Source organism: Volvox carteri (assembly GCF_000143455.1).
Source record: "Volvox carteri f. nagariensis unplaced genomic scaffold VOLCAscaffold_28, whole genome shotgun sequence".
Lineage (NCBI taxonomy): Eukaryota > Viridiplantae > Chlorophyta > Chlorophyceae > Chlamydomonadales > Volvocaceae > Volvox > Volvox carteri.
Window position 1 is genome coordinate 821,021 of NW_003307571.1, and position 11,121 is coordinate 832,141.

Genomic DNA, 11,121 nt, shown 5'->3' on the forward strand with positions numbered 1-11,121 from the left:
GTTGAATTATCATCTTTGAATGACTGTCACTCAATACTCATGGGTGCTCATGCTTGATTACAGACCGAAAAGGAGATTGAGGACTTCATGGTTACGCTGGGTGGGCGAGACAGAACCGTGGCTGGCTTCCACTTGGACTCTGAAGCAACCGACCAGGACATACACGCACGTGTCCGGAAGTCCCTGGTTGAGAGATGGAACAACCGCAAGAAGTGGATTGGAAATCTACAGCAGCAGGCCAATGTGGAGGGCGAGTACTAAGAGTACTTTGGAAATTATATTTTAAAATTGTTTTGGGTTGGGGGGATTCAATGTCCTGCTACTGTGTATGCTGCAAATCCATTCTAGCCCTTATTTGTAAATGCAGAGATAAGAGGAGAGACGTAGTTATAGTTTGGGGTTATTGGATTTTCAAAACCCTAGTATTGAAACCTCAAATATGCATACCATGAAACATACATGCCTGCATACATCATACATGCAGCTGAAGACGTTACTAACCATTACATATGTGCATGCCTTGCCAGCAGATGCTTTGAGATTCAACTCCTTTGGAGCTGACGAAGAGGAGTTTGAGAAGTACCAGTCTTCACAGTCGCACCTGGAATACTTGCAGAAGAGCTTAGGGCCTCTAAACAATGAAGATGACAAGTTCGTCTTCATTGTCGAGGGCAAGGACAGTCCTGTGCTCTTAGCTGGCGGTGTGGTCTTTGGCAGTCTTGTAAGTTAATTAGGCTTGATGTTTCTTCACAAGAATGGCCATGTTGTCATCTGCAGCCGCCTCACAACATACAATTAATGGCATACATCGCACCTACAATGCAGTGCAACCATGAACTGCTTGAAATTAATGTCTTTGCCTGCTGGATTATAGATTTTATGCTACTGCTAATAATATAATAATTATGTTTCTTTTCATACATGTCCACAACATTGAATAAGCACTGGTCGGTCCCTCCATATTCACCATGCAGGAAAACATCGTGCACGACACCGACAAGGTGTCCGTCTTCATTATGCACAGGGCGAACAACAGCAAGAAGACCTCCATGGTATTGCCCAGTGGTACCATTAAGGTTGGCAAGGAGCTAAAGAAGCACACGGTCGTAGAGCTTCCAGTGCAGAGCCTACTTGGCAGATTCAACAAGCAGCAGGTCAAGGAGTGGGCTTTCTCCCATGGCTGCACAAATGTTCTATGGAATGACTCCATGGTCCAGTACAAGGGCAAGCTGGCGTTGGTTGCTTAGACAGGTTCCATGATGAGCAGGGATACAGAGAAAGTGGGCAGCTGCAGTCTAGGGCCATATATGTGGTTCAGTGGTGTGTAGTAGGTGTTCACTAGGAAAAAAGGAAGCAGTGCAGTAGTAGTGTGGAACAGGTCACAGGTGAAGGTTGATGAAGAACATGTATGTATAATTGCATGCCAAGACAAGGTACTGATGTTGCTGTGATGATTTTGGTAGCAGCCTCCAGATGTAAAGAATAGAGACAATAGATGCCTGTACAGGTACAGGCCAGCTGGCTGTGCACTTTACTGCACAATTCCACATGATGAGCAAGTGAGGTGACCAGGGCGACCCAGACTGTTGTGTATAATACATACTTATGTATATAATTCCTGACGAATGTGGTTTTGTGCCTACCCATGCAGTACAAGCTTCTATCCCCAATGATGGCAAATAGATGCTGATGGCATGAATAATGAAGTCAGAGAGCTTTCCAAAAAAAGGGAATGTGTGATTTAACAATGGACAGGGATCATGTAAAAGCTCATAACATTTACAGCGTCTGAACCTCAAAACAGCAAGTAAAATCCTTAAACAGCAGTTCAGCAAATTATCTAATGGCAACAGCCAGTAACATGATGGAACTTCCTTTCAGCATGTCCCTGCTCGTAACAGCTTTCAAGGCCTGTTAGCAACTACAGCCCTTGGCACCGCTTAACAACTTAAGTGAATTGAACAATTGCTAACAATTACCTTCCCAAAACCCTAACAGCCGTCAAAAATTCTTTCTCAGCATCTGGGTGACCCAACCAGAATGAAACATCCTGTCAACAATATCCTGCTGTGGCAGAAAGCGCTCTGTTACAGGTCCTTACAGCTTCTAACAGTCCCTAGAATCAGACAACTGTTAACTTAAAAAAACCTAACAGCCGTCAAAAATTCTTTCTCAGCATCTGGGTGACCCAACCAGAATGTAACATCCTGTCAACAATATCCTGTTGTGGCAGAAAGCGCTCTGTTACAGGTCCTTACAGCTGCTAACAGTCCCTAGAATCAGACAACTGTTAACAGTGTGGGCTCCAGGTACATGTCAGTCACAGGGCCTAACAGGACCAAACAGCCTCTAACCCAGTGTCTAACTGGCTGTTATGCCACGTTGACAACTATCGTCAGCAGCTGATAATGAGCCCGGCTGACAGCTCCGCCTAAGAAGTTAGCCGCTGTTAGACCCCCTATGAGTTGGTAGGGCTTGTGAGCATGCAGGGCATGAAGGAAGAGGCGTCAAAGGCTCACGCTGCCTACTGCAGTATTTCGTGGAGGAGAGGGCTATGCTAAGCCAGCTGCTTGATGATGCCTTGCTGGGGTATGAAGCGGCCCATGAAGTGGTGCAGAAGGTTTCAAGGCCCCATGCATGGCCACAGCACCATCTAGATGTGGTGATTCAGATATTGTGGGGGCTCCAGGAGAATGCCCCTCAGTTGTACAGGCTGGTGCTGTTTGTGGCGATGATTAAGCCCACCACTGTCAACTGCGAGCGGGTGTTTTTGATGCACATGGTCCTGAAGATGGATCTGCACACCAGGCTATCGGTCACTAGCCTGGATCAGAGCCTGTTCATTAAGCTCAATACCTCTGGTAGCATGATGAAGGAGTGCGAGGCTCTTGCAAAGGCAGTGATTGTGTACTGTAGCGGCACCAAGATGCACCTCTACCAGTCCATTGCGGCACACAGGTGTCGTGCATGTCGGTGCACTGAGGAGGCTAGGAACGGAGGTTGCCACTGAAGATATGCATCGTTGTTATGCAGAGTAGAAGTGATGGATTGCTCAGATAACACTGAGGTAATCATGCGGTTGGTGGGTGGTTGTGTGCTTGCATAAGACTTCTGATGCGGATTTGAGCAGTTAAGTGACGGACTTGATGAACAAATTTCTCCGTAATTGGGCGCAACAAGACAACTGTGGCTTTAACAGCGATGGTGTAACATAGTAAGTTTGGTACGTCGGCCCGCAGACACTCTTTCCTCGGCTTTTACCAAAAAATTTTCCATACAGTATTCGACCCTGGCATGCGCACCAGTACCCGTGACAGTTATTCAGGGTTTGCTGACCTCTGTGCGCCATGAAGTTAGTGTATGTTGTATCCACCTCCACGGTTTATGTGGTAGTGAAAACTACCGATCAGTGAATGAAGGGAGGTTAAATGCCTCAGCAATAATGACCACTGGTACAGCAATCTGTACGATCCCAGAATGTAGTCGTCAACACGAAGTATAACCAATCGATGCAATTGTAACCCAAGTGGGTCTACCAGCGACATGTGTCACGATTACCGTAGTGCTACTTATAGTTCGTGCTACAATAATTCGGGAGGCACCACGAATAGGCAGGTCGCGAGAGGGCACTTCAGCTGCTGGCCGAGCTTAAATTGCCGCCCATCGACTGCAAGCACGTGCTTGACAGCCTGTTGTCGGCAACACCATCCAATCACAGCAACAAGAGCAAAAAGTCGAAGTCGCGCATTAGGTAAGCAGCCCGGCACAATGCCTTTCGATTGACCATTAATATTGCATTGAATTCACGCCTAGGCCTAGGCCTAGCTAGGTAGGCCTGCTGGGTGACTAGAACCATCATATGTATGCACACATAGACAGGCGAAATGGGCATATGTGCTCACATAGATGGATGAGACAGCTGTGATAGCATGTGTAGGCAGGTTGGACAGGGACATCCTACAATCCATTGACACCAGCATATGGCCCAGCATACGGACAAGGAACACTTGTAAACACTGGTTACCCTGTCTGTTACCCCTCAGTACAATATTACCCCGACCCCTTTGTTACCCCTTGGTAAGGGGTTACCCCTACCCCGGGGTTAGGTTACCCACCTCCCTTCGTACATAGCCACATGGGTAACCACTTACCCCTACCCCTAACCCCTGGGTTATGCTTAAGGGGGGGGTTACCCCTCGTTTTATGCCATAGGGCCTCATCGGGCCTCATCGCGCTCTCATCTGTACTGTTGTGTTGGCTCTTCATGAGGCTCTGCAGAACGAACTAGAGTTTCCAGACCTTTTTACCTGGACTAACTTGTGGTTGGGCATTCCACCGACCTCGGTTTGTGCGTGTGTGTGGGAGGTTGTTTGCCTCGTGGCCATGGCCGAGCTGATGGCCATCAGCTCACTCAATCTCGGTCGCCGTCTGTTGTTTAGGGAGGGTCGACCCCGTCCCTGTTGGCTTGAAGACGTCTTCAGGCCAACATGGCCATATCTACGTCAACGCTTAACCCCATTACTTACCATGTCATCTCTGAATTTTTGGCCCGTTTAACTGCTTTTGTGGCACGGGACAACTTGCCAAAGCGTTGGGAACACGTGCCTCACAACCACCCTTTCTTATGTGTCAACGACGAAGACATGGTTGTTTGCTGCTTACCGATGTAGAATGATGAGGTCGGAGGGCTTAGGGTTTTAAAGAGCCTCATATGTTCTGTATGAGCGTACTAACTGAGGCCTTGTGTCCATTGAAGTTAGTACGGCCTGGCTGAGTTCTTTTTGAAGAAGGCCCACAGTGTTGTGCGGGAGGCGTTCCTAGGGGTGCTGCACTCGACCCGTTTGGGGTCCTCTGTAACAGTCGCATTCTAATCTTCACGACGCGGTCACTGCAACCAGCCGCCCGTGGTTAGCAGTTACCCACCTACCTGACATGATAATGACTCATCAGCAATTCTCCGCGCTGGTTGTAGGGGTGTGTTGTGTGTCATTAAGAACTGAGCGAGAGGCCTGGTAAGGGAGGACAGCAGGTGGTGACGTGGATAAGAGCCGCTTGCGGATAACGGCACATGGCAGTGATTCCTCTCTTTTTTCCCCGTACATCAGTTGGAGAACAAGTATATATACTTGGATACTTATTGTTTTGACAAGTGTCACGCAGAGTGAGAACACCCTTAGCTTTCGGGTGTATGTATGTATGTATGCACCTTGTTGTACATACATATATATGTGTTTTACATGGTTGGGGGGGCATGACCCCATACCTGTAAAACTACCCATACGAGCCGAAGGCCCAAGGGCAATATCTAAACGCCTAAAAGCCACGGAGAACAGGAAACACCGCACATCAGCCCAGACTAGCATCCAAAGGGGGTAACTGAGTTTCTGTAGCAGCTGGCCGCTGAAAAGGCCTCTCGAGATGCTGGTGGTCGCACTCTGCGCGTATTTATAGCGCCGTACTGTGTACCGGCTGCTACAGTTTCGGTGAGCCCACATACGTTCCAACATCCTTGCCAGACGTACTGGTTCTCATTTCATGGCCTCCAACATGCTCTGTTGATGATCGAACCCCTCCTCAGCACGAATATCATTATAGGCTGGGCATTCCAATAACACGTGTTTTTGATACTAGTACTCGATTTGGCTATTAGTACCACAACAGCGGCAAAACCGCTGCCCCCTGGGGACATGGTACTTGCCCCTTCACGCTCTGTTTGCCTCCAAAGCCCAGCAACATAAACGAAACTGCACTAGCTTATGATGTGCTAAACGAGGAATGAAAACCCTAGCATGTGTTGGCCTCGGCTTCCGAAAAGGGCAGCCCCATCCAGTGCTTATAGTTTGCACTCCCGGTTGCTTCCCATCTGATGGGTACTCTTCTGGCAAGACAGTCAGACGCATATGGTCCCAGCCGCTCATCAAACGCTCACTTAGTGCCGTTATCATCACTCCTTCGGGTAGAGGCCTACTCAACAACCAGTCAACACGCTCCTTTATCCCCATGACTTCTTGCGGTATTCCGCTCCAAATATTGCACTCCAAGAAGAAAAACAGTCGTAACATTGAGGTTCCCCAACCCTCCCATTCCGGGTTGATCAGAGCATCGGTTATCTCATATATATATATGTATGTATGTCCCCTTCAATACGCAAATTCCTTTGGATAATGCGCGGTTCATGGCTCTATCAGAGCGTTTAAACCTGCCTCAAATCGGCGATGACTGACCTAGGGATGTAAAATCACCTCCCCTGCACGGGGATGGTCTTGTTGGTGCAGTGACAGTAGTCGTAATAGTAGTGGAGCCTAATCGTGTGCAGGGCCCTAAAATGAGCGTTAACCGCCAACCGCTAAGCGTGTAACACTGGGGCCCTTGCACGGCCAAACATACTCATAACCTCACTGGCTACATGGTCTCAGCTAGCTCACGGTCGACGCCCAGAAACAGACGCGAGACATGAAAGTTGCTAGTTGTCAGGTCCAAGGCTCACAGAGACATCACAGAGGAATCTCGACATGCAATAGACATAGCTTGGTACAAACAGGAGCAGGTGGTTAGAGCTTATGTTAGAGGGGGAGCAGCAGTTGCGCATAAATAACCATATGCATCCGACATATCGACATATCAGCAGAGGACTAAAAAAGTTACACAGAGAACACATCCGGCTCAAGCATGACTATGAAATGGAACTACGGATGCAGGCCGCCCCCGGATGCCAACAGCCAGTTTGCGCGGACAGCTCAACAAGCCCTAACGGGCTGGCTTCGAATGGCAACCACGCACCTCCTGAAGGTGCCGGGGGCTTGCTGGAGCAACTACGGGACACGATTCGACGGGTCGGTAGCCAAATACGGCAGGCGCTAACAACAGAACGCCGGAAAAGCATAACCACAGCGCGCCGCCGAACCCAGCATCTGATCGCCACACGCCCTCGACGGGCCCACCAAGGCATCTTCAGCAAGGATGAACTCGAACGCGGCCTACCTGCGGTGAAACACCCGGTCTCCGGTAAAATATGCACGGAACCCGAATCCATCCTTGAAGCAGTCCACCAGTACTTCCAGACGCAGGCCGCCCCCATTGGCCCCCCGAAGACCGGACGGTACCGACCCGAGGAAACCCCTCGAGCGTACCCATTTCTGCAGAGTGCCGCCCCAGACACGTTCTCCCTTACCAGCCCGAAACAGGCCGCGGACCACGTCCTGCTTAGCAGCGTCGCCGACCCTGTTAACTTTAACAAGTGTGTCCAACACCTGGCCCGCAATAAAACACCGGGGCCCGATGGGATACCTAACGAGCTATTGAGAGCATTGCCCACTGCCTTACAGTCCACCATCCACGACCTCCTGAAAGTCATGTGGGCCCAGGCCCGCACGCCAAAGCAATGGACTGAATCCGTTACGGTCCTTCTACCAAAAGCAGGAGATGCGCTCCTCCTGAACAACAAGCGACCCATTGCCCTCGCCAACACTCTTTATAAGTTATGGACTAGCCTCGTCACAGTGTCCATCGGGGACGTCGCTCCCGAACTCGCGTTGTTTAGCGAGGCGCAAGAAGGGTTCCTCCGGTACAGAAACATGGAACGGCAAATCCAAAACCTGCTCCACGTCATTGAGGATGCTGGGCTCACACGCAAAGATCTCTACCTGCTATACGTCGACTTCTCCTCGGCATTCAACACCATCAACCACGACCTGCTGCTACAGATCATGTACGACCTAGGGCTACCCGAGGACCTCATCTATGTCGTACGGGACCTGTACAGCCAAGCACGGACCACTATACGGACAGAACACGGCCTCACAGCGCCAATAATGATCGAACGAGGCACAGTACAGGGGGACACGCTCTCGCCGGTGCTATTCATTATTTTCCTCGAACCACTCCTCCGATGGCTCCACGCTGGCGGACGAGGGTACAAGTACGGCTGCCTCCCCGACAGCTTGAACGCCAGGTACCATGGAAGCTCAGCCGCTTACGCCGACGACCTCGCCGTGATGACCAACAGCGCACAAGACCTACAAATACAATGCGACAAGATCAGCTTGTACTCGAAATGGGCGGGCCTACACGTGAATCACAAAAAATGCGCAGTGACGGGCATCCTGCACCACAGGGCATGGGCCGACCGAGGCCTGAACGGACCCACGTGTGCACGCACCCTCAAGGCAGCCTTGGATGAAAAAATAAAAATCAGCGACCAGTCAGTGCCGTACCTACCCCCCACGGAACCCTACAAGTACCTTGGGGTCCACGTAACACTGACCCTCAACTGGAGCGCACAGATGTCCCACGTCTGCAAGGCGGTGAGGGACAAGGGCGACCTACTTCAGGGATCCCTAGCATCGCCGGACCAATGTATCAGAATCATACAGACTTGTATACAAGCGGTAGTGTCATACAGCTTCCCCACCATGGCATACACTCCTAATGATATCAGACTTTTGGATGCGATGATCGCACGCGCAGCACGACGCTGCTACCGCTTGCCCACCAGTTTTCCCACACGCGCCGTGCTGCTACCGGTGGAACAATATGGACTCGGCGTTGGGTCCCTGCTACCGATCTATGTGCGCATGGCAGCTCGCGCGCTGGTCCTCTCCCTGAATGATGAAGGCCGGCTAGGCGTCGTGACACGAGCCATGCTTGAGCTGCAGTGTCGTCTGGCGGCCGACACTAGGATGCACACGTTGAAACGCGAGAGCAGTTTCTACACGACCCTGAAACAGCTGACCCTGGCGCGAGACCATGGCATCGCGGTCACCGACAAAGGGATGCCGTATAACACATCCCTAAACACTCTCATGACGGCCGCCTCCGCCGTCAACGCGCGGCAGGACACAAAGCCCGAAACCCTGCCGTACAGATGCTTGCTCCCCTTGACAGAGCTGGGCCTAGACATGCACGCGGTCATAGACAAGAACACAACACAACACCTCATCACCACCACTGATCTCCAGAAGCTTTTCCCCCGGGGCAAGGTGCAGCACCGGCACAAGATCGCCTTGAATCGACTAAGCCTAGCGATAAGTGCCCAATGCCCCCAAGCTCCACACACGAAGGCACATGACCCACGTCGCTGGTCGTCCGCGCTGCCTCTGGAAGACAGACGCCTCCGCGAGATCCCCAGTGACCCTCCGTACACCGGCCTCCGGCACAAATCAAGTCTCCCCAACCCGATACTAGCACCATCCCTCGACCCACATGCACGTCGTGACGCACCTGTCGTGTGGAGCACGACCACGGAGAAGCCACACCATCCCCGCGCAGAGCCAGACGACATGGAGAGTGACCCACCAGCGCCGCCGAGCCACCCTGCGGAACCAGCCTGCACAGGACGGAAACGCACAAGATCCGTCCACCAGCGGCAACAGGATTTCATCAACAACAATACACGCTGTGACAACAGTAACGTGGGAACAGATAGTGCAGCTATACACAGCGCACAACTTCGCGACCCAGCCCCGCAATGCACATCCTATATGGAAACGAGACGGGTCATGGCAGCTCTGCGAAAAGACACCCGTAGGAGTGTGCCCAACCTAGGGAACCCCCCTGGGCCTATCGTCCAGGGACCGCGACCGCGCCCAAGCCGGCAAACCCGTCGCACTCTAAGCATCGGCATGACCCCTGTGACAGGAGAAATCGGTACCCCAAACCCAGTGCTGGTGTACCTTGCAGAAAAGGGACTCGACTGTACGCCGGTAGCGCCACGTAACCCTCGCGCCGGTGCAGGCGCGGGGGCGGCAAGGGCCGGCCCAAACACCACCGACAGGGACCACGGTGATCCGCCTGCGCCCGAACCGGCCGGAGCGCTACCGGGGACACCGAAGCCACCAGAGCACCTCACCCCGCAATGGTGGAGACCTCGATGGAAAGTCGCCCGCGATCAAATACTGGAGGACAGGATACCCTGGAAGCCTGGAAAAGGCCAGGCAAAGGACACAACGGGGCAACAACAGATAGTTTATGACCTATACAACGATGTAGAGGACATCGTAGAAGTACTCGCGGGCCCTATCACAAAACGCATCGTCCCCTCAAACGTTAAACCCCCCAAGAAACAGAAAATCGGGGCCGATAAGACCGCAACCCACGAACAGTACTACACGGTTCGCTGGAAAGACACTATCACCCCGATATCTATCGTCGGCGCATACGCCAGCATGGGATACGTGCCCAGACAGCTATTACCAGTGACAGGTCTTTACGGCACGCGGATCGACCGCCACTTCCACAGAGCGATATGGGAACCGTCAGATATCCCCACCGTGCAACTCGGTAGGTTACCCAACGGACCAGCGGCGATGGCGAGGTACGAGCAAACGAGGTCACAGAGTGTGAACCCCCTCTCGAGATACCCCAAACCCAAGGACAGCAATCTAACGAACCCTCAGAGGCAAGGCCGATGGAACCCGCCCCCCTCGGAGCAGACCCAGCGGGCACGCCTTATTCGAGCAAACACTACCTTTGAGACTGCGCCGTGCAACCCATACATGGACACGCGCCCCACGGGAAATTACCGAATCCAGCTAGGTCTGCTAACCAGAGAGGGCGGCTCGACCGAAGGGAACACGGCCTTCGTCTACGACCCGAGAGGGAAATGCGTGGGCACCCTCACCCTGCAACGCCTGGAGACCCTCAGAGTGCGATACCAACACACGATCGACACTTACCCGGAGGTGCACAGAAGCCTGACCTCCCAGGGCGGCTTCACCGAGGACGTCGCGCGCCTTCTCCTGCGGTACGGAAAGGACCCCGACGGGCGCGAAACGAAAGGCCCGCCACGGTCGCAGGCGACCATGAGCAGAAAACTGCGCTGTACGCTGATTGATGCCCTGCGCGCCCTGGATGCCGGTCCAGTCGTCGAAAGGTTCTCATCCCCGCTTAACTGCGGTGAAGAGGTGCAATACTACTTCAGTGCCCACGCAGAAGACCAACTCTTCGGGGCAAACATAGATGCATTCTCTCAGCCATTTACAGGCCTCTCGATAGCACACCCGAACCCTGGGGATCCCCACCAGTGTCAAGAAGGCAGTAATGTGGGCAGTTGCAGGCGCAACACATACAATGACATCCGCACTGCCCACCGCCACACTACTCATTGTCCCGCACAGCCGAACT

The 11,121-nt window shown here is 52.4% G+C and overlaps 3 protein-coding genes across 3 annotated transcripts in view; all 3 read left to right on the forward strand.

Moving 5' to 3' along the window:
* Nucleotides 1-261, forward strand: part of VOLCADRAFT_92861 (uncharacterized protein) — a gene marked incomplete at both ends in the record, with an annotated part of 1,732 nt that extends 1,471 nt beyond the window's left edge. The window contains one exon of the mRNA XM_002952149.1: nt 64-261. Coding sequence (XP_002952195.1) covers nt 64-261 — 198 coding nt within the window. The remainder of the gene's footprint in view (nt 1-63) is intronic.
* A 178-nt stretch (nt 262-439) lies between these two features.
* Nucleotides 440-1,247, forward strand: VOLCADRAFT_92862 (uncharacterized protein; the record flags this gene model as incomplete). The annotated part of the gene is made up of 2 exons (XM_002952150.1): nt 440-721; nt 975-1,247. The coding sequence occupies 2 exons, from the start codon at nt 440-442 to the stop codon at nt 1,245-1,247; spliced, it is 555 nt and encodes a 184-aa protein (XP_002952196.1).
* A 1,307-nt stretch (nt 1,248-2,554) lies between these two features.
* VOLCADRAFT_92863 (uncharacterized protein) lies at nt 2,555-3,010 on the forward strand (the record flags this gene model as incomplete). The annotated part of the gene is made up of 1 exon (XM_002952151.1): nt 2,555-3,010. One exon carries the CDS (start codon nt 2,555-2,557, stop codon nt 3,008-3,010), a length of 456 nt encoding a protein of 151 aa, XP_002952197.1.
* Nucleotides 3,011-11,121: the final 8,111 nt, after the last annotated feature.